Source organism: Centrocercus urophasianus, unplaced genomic scaffold (assembly GCF_019232065.1).
Source record: "Centrocercus urophasianus isolate 14NV4802_14NV808 unplaced genomic scaffold, USGS_Curo_1.0 seq_40, whole genome shotgun sequence".
NCBI lineage: Eukaryota > Metazoa > Chordata > Aves > Galliformes > Phasianidae > Centrocercus > Centrocercus urophasianus.
The window spans coordinates 475,250-488,364 of record NW_024884978.1 but is presented as its reverse complement, the minus strand read 5'-3'; the positions used below and the strand labels follow the sequence as shown (position 1 = coordinate 488,364).

General features: G+C 62.3%; 5 protein-coding genes across 7 annotated transcripts in view; 3 read left to right on the top strand and 2 right to left on the bottom strand.

The window, feature by feature from the left end:
- GPRC5C (G protein-coupled receptor class C group 5 member C) overlaps positions 1-3,856 on the top strand; it is a 5,823-nt gene extending 1,967 nt beyond the window's left edge. For 2 of the 3 annotated variants that reach the window (XM_042832979.1, XM_042832981.1), the window contains exons 2-5: positions 1,118-2,169; positions 2,613-2,707; positions 2,910-3,044; positions 3,229-3,856. In XM_042832979.1, the coding sequence (XP_042688913.1) occupies positions 1,118-2,169; positions 2,613-2,707; positions 2,910-3,044; positions 3,229-3,261 (1,315 nt within the window). In that variant the 3' untranslated portion in view covers positions 3,262-3,856. Of the gene's footprint in view, positions 1-57; positions 78-1,117; positions 2,170-2,612; positions 2,708-2,909; positions 3,045-3,228 lie in introns of those variants that run through there. The other variant, XM_042832980.1, reaches the window with a different exon arrangement.
- A 1,602-nt stretch (positions 3,857-5,458) lies between these two features.
- CCDC137 (coiled-coil domain containing 137) lies at positions 5,459-7,208 on the bottom strand. Its single transcript, XM_042833024.1, is given in 6 exon segments — positions 5,459-6,008; positions 6,010-6,095; positions 6,182-6,264; positions 6,492-6,696; positions 6,773-6,903; positions 7,016-7,208. Coding segments are annotated over 6 exon segments (933 nt in total). The 5' UTR covers positions 7,174-7,208; the 3' UTR covers positions 5,459-5,738.
- Positions 7,209-7,390: 182 nt separating this feature from the next.
- Positions 7,391-9,074, top strand: OXLD1 (oxidoreductase like domain containing 1). Its single transcript, XM_042832995.1, has 2 exons — positions 7,391-7,444; positions 7,885-9,074. The coding sequence occupies exons 1-2, from the start codon at positions 7,391-7,393 to the stop codon at positions 8,224-8,226; spliced, it is 396 nt and encodes a 131-aa protein (XP_042688929.1). The 3' UTR covers positions 8,227-9,074.
- Positions 9,075-9,161: 87 nt separating this feature from the next.
- PDE6G (phosphodiesterase 6G) lies at positions 9,162-11,123 on the top strand. The gene is made up of 3 exons (XM_042832996.1): positions 9,162-10,722; positions 10,832-10,872; positions 10,960-11,123. Exons 1-3 carry the CDS (start codon positions 10,577-10,579, stop codon positions 11,034-11,036), a joined length of 264 nt encoding a protein of 87 aa, XP_042688930.1. The 5' UTR covers positions 9,162-10,576; the 3' UTR covers positions 11,037-11,123.
- Positions 11,124-11,353: 230 nt separating this feature from the next.
- TSPAN10 (tetraspanin 10) lies at positions 11,354-13,026 on the bottom strand. The gene is made up of 4 exons (XM_042832797.1): positions 12,992-13,026; positions 12,805-12,949; positions 11,749-12,341; positions 11,354-11,660 (listed from the first exon to the last, which is right to left on the bottom strand). The coding sequence occupies exons 1-4, from the start codon at positions 13,024-13,026 to the stop codon at positions 11,354-11,356; spliced, it is 1,080 nt and encodes a 359-aa protein (XP_042688731.1).
- Positions 13,027-13,115: the final 89 nt, after the last annotated feature.

Sequence of the window (13,115 nt, the reverse complement as noted above, 5' to 3'; positions counted from 1 at the left end):
GCACGGCACGGCACGGCACGGCACGGCACGGCACGGCACGGCACGGCGGAGCGACGGGACACGGGGCGCTGGAGCCGGTGAGCGGGGCTGGAGGACACCGGGACCGGGAACAAGAAAGAGAAGGACACCGGGAACGGTGGAGAGCCGTGCGCCCCACGGGCTCTCCTGGACGGAAAGTCGGGAGTGCTCCGGGGACCAGCCCGAGCCGGGGGTGTGGGGGAACCCGTCGGTGCCGCTGGGAGGGATGGCGGAACCCCGTCCCTTGGTGTCCCTATCCGCCGCGAGCCGGGGGCGACAGGGAATGAGTCCCCCGGTGTCCTCACCGCGGACGGGAGGTCCCGGCCCGGGGGGGCTCCGCGGAGCCTGGACACCGCTGTTTGCGGGGCCCCGGGAGGGCAGTGGGTTGGCGGCCTTCGGGTCCCCCAGGGCGGGGGTTTTGGCAGCGGAGGCAGTGAGTTAGGGGCTGGAACACCCCCCTGTTTCAGCCCTGGAGTGACCTTGTTGCTGTTTTCTTGCCCGGTTTCCTCTCAGAGGGGAGTGCAGGGGCTGCAGCTCGCCCCCCTCCTTCCTCATTCCCTGCTACCGGCACTCTGCGCTCCCTGGGGCTGGGAGTGGGAGCGGACCCGTACCCACAGGGCAACGCCGTGCTGTGCCATGCCGTGCCACACTGTGCCATGCCGTGCCACGCTGTGCCGTGCCAGGCTGCGGCTGCGTGTGACCAGGAGCGCTGGTGTGCACGGTCAGACACGAGACCCATGGTGGGTCAGTGCCCGGAGCCACAGGAGGGAAGTGGGCCAGGAGAAGCAAAAAGGGGAACGAGCTGGCATGCAGAGCTGTGCTAGCATGCAGCCCCAAGCATCTGCAAGTGTTAGCTCTGCTTCCCAGCCCAGACCCGTGCTCGATTCCTCCAGGAGGCCCACGGGCACTGTGCTGCATACAGGCAAGGAGGTGACAGGAGATGCACATCTGCCTGCTCTAATCTGGTTCCGCTTTGGGCTGTGGTGGGGTGGGTTCACCAGGAGCTGCTCACTTGCCACAGAGATGCTCCAGCACCTGCAGACAGCACAGGCAGCATCAGCTCCTGCTCCCAGCTCTGTAACGCTTCTCTTCCCCACAGGGTCCGTGGATCCCCGCTTGGCACCCACCTGCCGTGCAGGATGGGTGCTGCAGTGCTGGCAGCTGCCTGCATCCTGCTGGCTCTGCTGCCTGTGGGCTGTGCCCAGAGCACCCCTCCATCAGGATGCAGCCAGGACCTCTCCTCGCTCTATTACAACCTCTGTGACCTGTCAGCAGCATGGGGCATCGTGCTGGAGGCCGCGGCCAGCCTGGGTGCCGTGACCAGCTTCGTGCTCACCATCGTGCTGGTGGCCAGCCTGCCCTTTGTGGAGGACCCCCAGAAGAAGAGCCTGGTGGCCACGCAGGCCTTCTTCTTGCTGGGCACCTTCGGGCTCTTCTGCCTGACGTTTGACTTCATCGTGGGGCCAGATTTCTCCACCTGCACCTCTCGCCGCTTTCTCTTCGGTGTCCTCTTCGCACTCTGCTTCTCCTGCCTGCTGGCACACGCCGTGGCCCTCAACTTCTTGGCGCGGAGGAACCGTGGCCCGCGAGGCTGGGTGACGCTGGCGGTGGCTCTGCTCCTGGCGCTGGTGGAGGTCATCATCAACGCCGAGTGGCTCATCATCACGGTGGCCCGGCAGGAGGGCGGACCCACGGACCCCTGCGGGCTGGCGGATGCTGATTTCGTCATGGCGCTCATCTATGTCATGGTGCTGCTGGTGGCTGCCTTTGGCACCGCCTGGCCGGCCCTCTGCGGCCGCTACACGCGCTGGAGGAAGCACGGCGCCTTCATCTTGGCCACCTCCGGGCTCTCCATGGCCATTTGGGTGGCATGGACGGCCATGTACCTCTACGGGAACCAACACGTGGGCAAGAAGCCCGGTTGGGATGACCCCACGTTGGCCATCGCTTTGGTGTCCAACGCCTACGCCTTCATCCTCCTCTACATCATCCCCGAGGTGACGCACGTGACGCGGCGCAGTACTGAGCAAGGCTACGAGGACGACGTGTACCCCACGCGTGGGGTGGGCTACGAGACCATCCTGAAGGAGCAGAAGTCGCAGAGCATGTTTGTAGAAAACAAAGCCTTCTCCATGGATGAGCCTTCCTTCGGTAGGCACCGGGCTGCGGGGTCGGCACAGCACGGCACAGTGAGACGTCTGCTGCCACGACCCACCCAGCGGCCGGGAGCCGTGCCCGCATTGTTGTGGCTCCCAAAAACACGCCGGGCTGGGTGTACCAGTTGGGGCTGAGCTCAAGCCGCTCCGGGCGCGCTCCCCTCCCCGGCGTGGGGTGCCCACGGCTCCCGGCCCTCCGCCCTGGGTTGGCTCTTTGCTCGTTAGTGGAAGCAGCGTCAGCGAGGTGACAGCACTCGAGACAATTTGCAGTAACACTGGGGGTGCCCCTCCCACCCTGCAGTGATGCAAACCCCAGGGACGTCCCCAGGGAAGGGCATAGGGCAGCTCATTAAGCTGCTAACGAGGCTCAGCTCCCGGGTTGGGTGGCTGAGTGAGGCCCCTGTTTTCAGCCTTTTCACCGTCCCTGTCTCTTTGCAGCCAAGAAGCCAGTGTCCCCGTACAGCGGCTACAATGGGCAGCTGCTGACCAGCGTCTACCAGCCCACAGAGATGGCTCTGATGCACAAGGGGATGGTAAGGGCAGCACCAGTGCCTTCCGCATGAGATGAGCTTTTACCAGATCAATAACAGGTGGCTGGGATGGGGCCAGATAAAGGTATATAGGGTGCACCTGATCCTCACATCAGCTTGGGATGTTCAGTGCTGGGGTGGGTCCCCTCCTTGCTAAGCTCCCCAGGAGCATTCCCAGCCCTCTGCATTCTGCTGTTCCTCACAGAGTGAAGGTCCTTATGATGTGATCCTGCCCCGTGCCACCACCGCCAGCAGTGCCAGCTCCACACTGCGAGCTGAGGATGCCTTTGCCGTGCAGGCCCGGCACGCTGCAGCACAGCGAGATGCTCGGGGCAGCCAGGTGGGTTAATGAGCAACGAGCAGCGGGGAGGGGGCAGTGATGCTGGGCTGCTGGCCAGACTCAGGGTGCAAAGTCTGCCTATGCTGCAGAGTTTCCCATGCAGGCAGGGGTGGGGATGGTGCCGGGTGGGGATGGCTTTGAGCTGCTCAGTGTACTGCCCAGTGCCATCCTGCTGTGCCTGCAGGTGCTGTCCCCATACAGCAGGAACCGGTGGTGAAGCCCAGCTCCTACAGCACTGGCGCAGCTGTGACCCTACCTTGCCTCCCTGCCTGGTGCATCTGACCCTGTTGGAGCCAGTTCCTGAGCTGGGAACATCTGGATGCAGCCCCGCAGCCTGCACCATGCTGCCTGGCTGTGGCACCGCAGGCTGCCTGCTCTGCGCAGCTCCCCACTGCCACCCCATGCTGTCCCAACACTGCCTTCACCATGCAAGGACACCCTGTTTGCTCCAGGCTGGGGATGTTTTGCTGCTGGACAGCCAGCAGCAGGGGGTGCCTGCCCAGGGCTGCACCTCGTGAACCTCACCAAGTGCTGAGCCCAGGCCAGGGCACTGCACCCCAAGCCATCCCCAGTTCTCCCAACCCTCCTGCTGTGCCTCGCTCCCCCTGTCACTGGGGGACATGGGGATGCTCTGGGTTTCAGCTCCCAGTGGTCTCTCCCCGCGGCTCCGACCGCCTGATCTGTGCCTTGTCCCAGTCTCCGTGCCAGGGCTTGAGGATCACATTCAGGGCACTGGGATGGAGCTGGGCCCCCTCCTTCCTCTGTTCCTCTCCCCTTTTTCAGGTCAGACCCAATAAAGGTGAGTTTTCTTATGTGGTCCTGTAGTATGATGGGGATGGGGTGCCCAGCTGCATTGCATCCGTCAGCCAAGGGCTTCTACCTCTGTTCCATTGTGTTCAGCCCCTCCTCCCTTCCTTGGTGACACCATGGGTCCCCAGCATGGCCCCAAGTGGCCACATGCTCCTGCACTGGGGGCCAGGGAGCAGATAGGGCGGCTGTGCCAGGATGGGTAAATGGCTACCCTACAGAAGGTAGCATGGTGCAGAGGACATGCCAAGGTCAGGGGCAGCTTCTGCTCAGATTGCCAGATTGCCTTTCCCTTCTGCAGCGATTTCTGCTGCGGGCAGGAAGCCTGTGGCTGAGCCAACAGGAGCATCATGAATTATTCAGGGCTGAGATGGCTCCATAGTGGTTGGCTGGGGGAGGTGGGTGACTCGGTCTCCTTGAAGGCACCATGTGCAAGTATTCGGCGCACGCCGTGTCCCAGCCCTGCAGGCACATCCCCCTGCTCCCCGGGGATGCTCCCAGCACTGGGGATGTGGCACAAGACACAGCAGGTGCCAGGGCAGATGATGGTGTGCGGTAGGAGCAGGCTCCCATCAGGCACTGCTTGTGCCCCTGGGTTTGTGCTGCATCACTGGTGTTTACCTGGTGCCAGCTGGCTGTGGGGACGTCTCCAGGCAGCACCAAGAGCTCCAGGTCCCCGGGGCTCCGCAGCCTGCCCTCCTCCTGGCGCTGCACAGCACGTGCTGTGTGTTCCCTCTGCCAAGCTGGGTGCACCACAGCTGCCCCAACCTGTGCAAGGCGCACTGTGGTCCCCAGTCAGCAGCACAGCACGGCCATCCTGGGGTGACACAGCCCCGGGGACAGCAGTCTCCCTATAAACAAGGTGCGCAGACACTGTTCCCATTCAGCCCTGTGCAAGGACTCAGGGCTGGGTTGGGCTGTGCCATTCCGGTGCTGCCGGCGGCCTCGGCCCCTCCGGAGCCCCCGGTCTCTGCCAGTGCTGGCCGCAGGGCGGCCCTGCTCCAACAGGCAGCGCTTTGTGCGGCACGGGGCTGAGGAACAGCGCTGCCTTTGTCCTGTGCAGGTGAAACGGCCGCACGTGGGCTGCGCTGTGCCGGGAGCGATCTGCAGCCCTGAGGCTGAGAGCGGGGGGCAGCTGGCGGGGCTGTCATCTCCAGCACGGGGCACGGATGGGGTCCCAGCGGCGATGCTGGTGCCTGGCAGGAATGTGGACTGGGGATACTGAAAGCACGGGGAGCGTGGCTGAGGACTGCGGGCTCACACAACTCCAAGGGGTGAGAGCAACGATGGAGGAAAGTGACACTGTGCAGGTGAGCGTGGACTCAGCATAAGAAATGCTCTGTGTTCCTGGGCTCGGCTTGCTCCCCTCCTCACTACAGCCAGGGCAGGAAATGGTCATGCAGCGTCCAGCGGAGGGTCCTGCCTCTACCAGAGGACGTGCAGTGCCAGCACTGCCAGGACAGCCTGTGGTGACAGCAATGCCATGCGTGCTGCAGGCTGGGACTGCCATCTGCTGGCACACAACACGGCCCTGTCCCTTCCCAGCCACTGCACACTGCCAGCAAAGCTGGGATGGTGCAGGAGGCACAAACAAGCGCACATCGTCATCATTTATCAGCACTTTTACTACAAACAGGTCCGTGGCCCCACAGCCTCACAGGCAGGCCCCTGCCTTCTGTAGGGCGCCCACTCCGAGGTGCTGGGAAGGGCGCAGGACTCTGTACTGGCAGCAAAGTGGGAACAGGATGACAGTCCCCACTGAGCCCCAGGGTTCCACATCCCCAGTGCTGCCTGCGCGCCCAGCTGACCGTCACAAGGGCGGTGCAATCCTAACGCTGCTCCACACGGGGGTCCAGGGGTTGCGTCCCCTCACTGGGACAGGTGGGCTCAGCCTGGTACCCTACTGCTAGGCTGGGTGCCTCCCCGTGCCGCGTCCCGCTGCTGCTGCTTGCGCCTCTGGATGTCCCGGTAGGCCTGGATGACACGCGCTCGCTCCTCCTGCACGATGCGCTGGCGAGCCAATGATACTGGCACAGTGGGGGCTGCCCGGCTCTGGCCCAGATGAGGCGTCAGCAGGAGCTGCTTTCGACCGGCCTGCAGGCAGAGATGGGATGGGTCAGGGAGGCAGAGACAGGCACAGAGCCCCGTGCCCCCAAAACCTCACCTTCTCGGTGGGACCCCCACTGCGGGGCCGTGAGGTGATGGTGGGTGGCTCTGTCACAACTTCACCGAATGCCACTGGGTCTGGGAGAGAACCTGGTGTCAGGGAGGATGCTGCTCCCACCTCTGCACATGGGTCACTGCAGTCAGCCTCCCTGCATCATTCCCACCTTGGAACAGGCTCTTCTCCAGCAAAGCCTCTTTCTTCTCCTCCTTCTTTTTCCGCAGTTTGTCCAGCTTTTTGTTCTGAAACCTGAAGAGCTATCTTACAACCCACAGGGAGGAAGAGAGCTTCCACCCCATGGAATCTCCTCGAAAGTCAAGCTCTGCTGTTTTCCCCTGCCTGGCCTAGCACCAGGAGTGTACAGTTGCTCCAAGGGCTGGGCTCAGATCCAGCCCTGTAGAGCTGGGTCTCAGAATCAGAGCACGGCCCTGGCTGCCCCAGCCCTGCCTCAGCAGCCGTGCTGGTTTTGCTCTCACTCTTTCTTTCTCTGAGACTTCTGCGGCGCTGCTGCCTCCTTCTCAGGCTCCCGTTGCACCTGGTTCTTGCTGAGGACCAGCACATGCTGCACCTCCCGCTCCATGCGGCACACGTAGGAGCGCTCCGACTCCCCTCTGCGCCGACGGAACCTGGGCACAGGGATGTCCTCCTGTGCCTCGGTCCCCTGGGAACGCTGTGGCTTCTCTAGGAGAGACAGACAGCAAGATTATAGGCAGGGACAGTCTGGGATGGGGACATGTCAGAGGATGCAGGCCCCCACCTGCTGCCCGCCTTGCCCGGGCCTTGGGGTGCTTCATGGCCTCACGGCTCTGCATGAGCTCCCGCAGGCGGAAAGGGATTTCCTGCTCGTCGGGGTGTTTGGGCTTCAGGTTGACCAACGCCTTCTCCTTCCTGGGGGATAACGGGAACGGTATGGGCTGTGACGGGGCATCGGGGAGCCCGGTTCAGCGGGACCCAGCCGGCCCCGGGAGCCTGCCCGAGCCCCACCGCACCGGGCACTGACCTGCCGCGTGGCGTAGCGGCGGCTGGGCCCCTTCCCGGGGCCGGTCCCTGTTCCTTTCCATGTCCCGCTCTCAGTCCTTGTCCCTTTCTTTTTCCCGGTTCTGATCCCAGCCCCTTTCCGCGTCCCGCTCCCTGTCCCTTCTTTCTCCCCAGCCCCATGGCCCCGCCGCTCCCCACGCGGTCTCCACTCCCTCTACTGCCTCCGCTTCCGGTTGCCCTCCGACGCCTCCGCCCCGCCTCCCTCTTCCGATTGGCTGTGCTCCGCTGCAGCGCTCTCATTGGCTAACCTTGCCCAGAAACTGGGCTACCATTGGATGAGAGAGCCGTCGCTCGGAACAGGAAGGGGGGCGGGCCGTTGCCGGGGCGCTGCGGCAGGATGTTACTGCGGGCGGCGCGGGCGGCGCGGGGCCTGGCGGGGAGGGGAAGGGAGGTGAGCGGGGATGGGGCGGGGCTGCAGCCCGGAGGAGGGGCCTGGGGGGACCCGAGGGGGTCGGGGGTAGGGGGGGAGGGGGGGGGGGGGGGGGGGGGGCCGCAGTGGGGAATTTGGGGGCTGTAATGACGGTTTGGGAGGCTGCGCTGGGGTTCTAGGGGCTGTAGGAACTGCTCTGAAGGTTTTGGGGGCTGTAATGGGGGTCTGGGGTCTGCACCGAGGGGTTTGGGGGCTGCACTCGAGTTCTGAGGGCTCTAATGGTGGGTCGGAGGGCTGCACCAGGGGCCCAGTGCTATATGGGGCTGGTCGGGGGGGGAACAGGACTCTGGGTGCGAAGGTGTAGCAGAGCCCCAGGGTGCTGTGGGGGGGGGATATCACTCAAGGCAGAGTGCTGGGGGCAGCCCCCCCATGCAGCACCACCGTAGAGCCGTCCCTTGCAGGAACAGCAGCGCAGAGCCCCCCACCCCAGCACCTTCTGCAGCTATGGGAAGCGTTCAGACACCCCGAGAAGCGACTGCCAGACTGGAGCCCCCCAGGGTGAGGGGGAAACCATGCGGGGGGCTGAGACCCCCTATCCACAGCCCCCTGAGCTCCCACCGCCCACCAACTGCTGCATGAGCGGCTGCCACAACTGCGTCTGGATCGAGTACGTGGAGCAGCTGCTGCAGCACTATGGGGATGGTGGGGAGCGGGCGCTGGCGGCCGTGGAGCAGCATGTGGAGGATGAGAGCATCAAAGCGGTCCTGAAGCTGGAGATCAGGCTGCGCATGGGGACGGACTGAGCCCTGTCAGCAGCTCAAAAACTGGTGAGGAACTTCCTGCTTGAGCTCCAGGAGTCTCCCCGGGACAAGAGGATTGGGACACGACGTACCTGTGGGCTTTTGGATGTTGGTTTGTGAGGTGGGGATTTAGTTACAGTGTTTGTTTGCATCAGGCTGGAGGGATTCATCAAGCACGTGCACCCCACGTGTAGCCCCAGCATTGACGATGCAGGGGTGGTGTCAGCACTCTGTGCTTTTATCTGAAAATCCCTGCTGAGAGCAGGGTCCTTCCCACTGCTCCTGCCTCGTCCTTGCAGCATAACAGCAGCCTGGTGACGGAAATGGGCTGTGGTGTCACACTGTCCTCCCCACGCTACACTAAGCCTCTTAGGGGCTTCTCCGTAACTGCTGTCTGGAGGGGTTTCCAGCCCTTTCCCAGTGCTGTAGGATTTGCTGGGTGCAGCTGGAGCACGTGGGCCCTGCAACGTCCCATCAAGGGCAGCTCCTCACAGTGCTGCTTCTTCCTCATTCATCTCTGCCTTGAAACTCCTTAAACTTCACCTTGAGGCATCACCTCACCAAATCCTGCCCAGCTGAGCACAGCCTCGGCCTGATGACACGCAGAACCTCATCCCATCCAGCCAGTGCACCGAACGCCACCAAGACTGGCTCCTGAGTGGCATTTGCTAATGAAGCTCGGTCTAGGAGCATTAATTAACAACAGGACACTGGCCCTTGCTGTAAAAGAGGCCGGTTCTGCCAGCTTCATATGAAACACCTCTGGATCCATGTAATCCTATTTGCTGAAACCTAACTAATTGCCATTAGTGAAAGGGGCTGAAGTTCAATTAAAGTGTGCTGAGATTATACCTTTTTGTAATTGCTTTAGTGCTGGGATTACAGGAGGCTTTGGAGTGATACTGCCATGCAGCAGGGCAGAGTGGGCAGTGGGACACTTTCACCTCATTTCAGGCTGGTGAAGCAGAGCCTGCAGTGCCCTCAGAGTGTCTGTGCTCAGGTGTCCTCAGTGACACATGAGATGAGCTGGTGACCTTCGTGTTTTGTGATCCCGATTGGAATGGTGTCAGGGATGGTGTGGGCATGCTGTGCTTGGTGCCAGCACCATCATGAAGTGCTGCCCTGAGCGCTCTGCTGCCTATGGTCCCATCCCTGTCCCCATGGTGCAGTGGCTCGAGGCATAGGGGTGTCCCTTCCAGGGATGATGCAGGACATCCGCATGGGTGCTCTGCAGCTGTTCCCTGCTCCAAGGCCATGCTCTGTGGGGTGAGGCAGCAGTGCCAACACACAGCCCATCCCCGTGGCGTTAATCCTGACACCCCCTCCCCATGCACGCACATACTCCCACCCTCCTCCTCACAGGCACTTGGGGAAGGACACTAGATTACCCATTTGAGAAGAAGGGACTTAATCCTATTATCCCCGAAGAGGATAAATCTGCCAGCCCCCAGCCGCCACCCAGAGCACTTGGAGGACTTGTGGAGCAGGTTGCAGGGAGTCGTTTGGAGCAGCACTGGCCTTGGGGACGGTAAGTGATGGCTTTGCTATGTGTGAGACAGCACTCAGACCTGTAGGCACTGGGGCTGCAGTGCATGGCATTGCCCAGCTGGAGCCACTTGGGCATTGCCCAGCTCACCTCCTGCACTTGCAGATGAGGCTCCATGCCGAGTGCTGCCAAGCTGGCAGTGAGAGCTGCCTGTGCTACAAAGCCCCAGTGCTTGGCAGGTTGCAGGATGGAGCCCTGTGCTGCCCTGGGATTTCAGGATCAGCTGCAGCCCCTCCAGACCACAGCGCTCAGAGCCCTGTGAGCCACACCTGAGCATCATCCAGCTGCAAGCCAGCCCTGTGAGCAGCTTGCAGCTCACTCCTGGCACACAGCTGCACTGCCCTCAACTCACAGTGGCAGCTGTGATGCCCATCTCTGCAGTTATGTATCGTGGTGGGGGCATCCAGTGGTGCACATCTACCTGCAGTGGGGAGAAAGGGCTGCAGGCATTGCCCCAAGGAGTGCAGGGGCTCAGTTTGCCCCCCCTGGGTGCCCTTTGCTGTCTTTGGGGTAAGGAGATTAGCGGGGTCTGAGCTGGCCTAATTCCAGGGAGAGGAGGGAAAGTGCCCACCCCCAGAGCAGCCCGGAAAGCGGATCAGCTCTGCAGGGCTCGTGGCAGGGTGGGAACAAGGGCACCCGGATGGCATGGCACAGCACATCTCTGCACTGCGATGGCTGCAGCTACGTCAAGGTTCACCCCAGTGCCCCATGTCCTCCCTGTGCCAGGTGTGAGGAGCCATCCCGTGTCAGCGCCAGAGCCACAGGGACAGCTGCGACGCAGGGCAGGCTGCTGGCCCTGCTACAGCCATGAGCTTGGAGCCCCACAAACCAGAAGTCAAGTCAGCCACCCGGGTGACTGGCGGACCTGCCACCCCCCGAAAAGGACCACCTAAGTTCAAGCAGAGGCAGACACGGCAATTCAAGAGCAAGCCACCCAAAAAAGGGGTGCAGGGGTGAGTAGGGCTGAGCACCAGGGCCCAGTGTGGGATACGCCTGAAGGCACCCAGGTGATGCTGCTCAGGGCTGATGCATAGTGAGGACAGACACCTGGTTTCTTTGCAGGTTTGGCGATGACATCCCAGGCATGGAGGGGCTAGGAACAGGTATGTGGTCCCCATTCCTTTCTGCTGCAGCTGCAGGGCTTGCAGCAGGGCTGGGACTTGTGCTGATGCATCTTCTGCTCTCCACAGATATCACCGTGATTTGCCCTTGGGAAGCCTTCAGCCACCTGGAGCTGCACGAGCTGGCTCAGTATGGCATCATCTAGGCTAGCTATGGCCACCACCACCTGTCCTATAGCAGTGCTTTTTTAGAAACTGCCCCATCCACATAGCGGGGCATAGCTTGGAGAAACACTCATTAAAACCTGAAATAAACACAGGAGTTTGGTGTGATGATCTGGGCAAGAAAGCCTCTACGTGTGCTGTGAGGGTGTGCAACCACACAGGAGAGGATAGCATGGAGAGGAGATAGACCAGACCCAGGCAGGGTTCAGATTTATTATGGGATGCACAGGTACAACAAAGGAGGACAGGAAGGAGAGCGCAGGGAGCTCAGCATCCTCTCCAGCCCCACAGCACACCCTCAGCCCCGTGCCCCACCAGGCGCAATGCCTGCCAGCACTTTCAGTGCCAGGAGCAGCCCGGTGGCCTCCAGCAGCACCAGCACAGCCGCACCGGTGGCAATGCCTCCAGCCTGCGCACGCAGCCAGGCACCCAGCTGAACCACACAGCCCCCCAGGTGCACCACGCCAGCAGCCGCCATGTCCCCCAGCTGCAGCACCCCAAAGGCACATTGGTCGTTAGTGATGGAGCCGTTCTGCCGTGGATCCAGGCAGCAAGAGGCCGGGACGCTGCACGCCTGCACGCCGGGTGCACTGCAGTTGAAATACCTGCAGGACACAGAAGGAGAAGTGCTGGGTGCCTGCTGCTTTCTTGCTAGCCCTATCCATGCCCCCACCTGCCCCCGGCTTCACTCACGGGTTGCTCTCCCAGTCACGGTAGGAGCTGAGCCCGCAGCACCGCAGGCTGCGCTGCACCTCGTCCACCAGGAAGCGCAGGTCGGGCTCCTCCTGGTAGCGCAGCAGGCAGAGCAGCAGGGCATCCTGCAGTGCGTCCCGCAGCCGCTGCCGTGCCACCAGCAGCAGCAGTCCTCCCAGCGCCTCCAGCCCCACAAAGGCCAACACGGCCCCCACGAAGAAGCGCAGCAGGCAGGCGCTGGAGCGGAGGGCACCCAGGCAACCAGCCAGAGACACGGTGCTGGCCCCCAGCCCCGCCAGCACGAAGAGCAGCATGGGGTCAGAGCCCAGTGGGGCCAAGCGCTCGCCCTGCAGCCAGCCCTTGGCCAGCAGCCCCCAGATCCCTATGGCCAGGGTCAGCAGGCCCAGCAGGAGGAAGAGGAGGTTCCAGAGGAAGGCTAAGTGCCGCACACAGTGGCTGAAGGCACTTGGCTTGCAGAGGGTGGGGCACCACTCCTCTGGGTCGTGCTTGGCCACAGGATCATCTGCATCCCCCAGCAGCAAGATGTCATCATCGTCATCGGAGAATTGGGGCAGCTCCACCAGCCGGGACGTCTGCATGGGGCAGAAGAACCACTTGGCAGCTGCAGGGCCCACAGACCCCCAGGACGCTTCCACAGTGGTACCCCGCCCTCATACCCCCCATGTACTCTACCTAAGGGGGCTGTAGGCTCCTTCAGCTACCACACATCCCACTGTGGCACAGGGAAACAGCCGGGTATGGGGCATTCGTGGGGTCCATGAAGATGGAAGACCACAGAGGTGAGCTCCTCTGGAACACCTGCCCCTAATAGGAACCCCCATTTATCCCTATAGGGACCCCCAAGGATGGAGTGTGGGGTCATCTCCTTTCCTCCTTGGGGATCTGTGAGTTGAGGGACATGCTTTCCCAAGGGCTAAGTCCTTAACCAGGATTCCTATGGCGATCCCTCTCAGGGCCATGACATGGGGTCACCCCACAGTCCCCTCCACAGCAGGGTTAGGTTCCACCCCACAGCACGGGGCCCTTATGCGTTACCTGGGGTAGCAGCCGGCTGCTCTCCCTGCTTCCTACCTCCCCATAGGGCCTGAAAAACTGGAACAGCTTCTCCCTGCCCAGCATCATGCTGCTTCTCAGGGCTGCTGCAGTCACACTCCCATCATGTGAGAGGCTGCGGCCGGGGCTTAAATAGGGCTGCTACTGCCAGCCCCACAGCTGGGCCCACTTGGGTCCCCTCCTGTAGTTTATGGCTGGCACCATAAACAGGCAGGAAATGAGGGTCTGGGGGGGTGAAGTGTGAAGTGTGAAGTGTGAAGTGTGAAGTGTGAAGTGTGAAGTGTGAAGTGTGA

Excerpts from the sequence above, each read along its gene's own strand:
- OXLD1 (XM_042832995.1), top strand. The coding sequence starts at position 7,391 with ATGTTACTGCGGGCGGCGCGGGCGGCGCGGGGCCTGGCGGGGAGGGGA. Across the intron at positions 7,445-7,884 it reads TGGCGGGGAGGGGAAGGGAG|GAACAGCAGCGCAGAGCCCC; the intron begins GTGAGCGGGGAT and ends CGTCCCTTGCAG.
- PDE6G (XM_042832996.1), top strand. The coding sequence starts at position 10,577 with ATGAGCTTGGAGCCCCACAAACCAGAAGTCAAGTCAGCCACCCGGGTG. Across the intron at positions 10,723-10,831 it reads CCCAAAAAAGGGGTGCAGGG|GTTTGGCGATGACATCCCAG; the intron begins GTGAGTAGGGCT and ends GTTTCTTTGCAG. Across the intron at positions 10,873-10,959 it reads CATGGAGGGGCTAGGAACAG|ATATCACCGTGATTTGCCCT; the intron begins GTATGTGGTCCC and ends TGCTCTCCACAG.
- TSPAN10 (XM_042832797.1), bottom strand. The coding sequence starts at position 13,026 with ATGGTGCCAGCCATAAACTACAGGAGGGGACCCAA. Across the intron at positions 12,342-12,804 it reads GCAGCCGGCTGCTACCCCAG|ACGTCCCGGCTGGTGGAGCT; the intron begins GTAACGCATAAG and ends TGCCCCATGCAG. Across the intron at positions 11,661-11,748 it reads CGTGACTGGGAGAGCAACCC|GTATTTCAACTGCAGTGCAC; the intron begins GTGAGTGAAGCC and ends TGTGTCCTGCAG.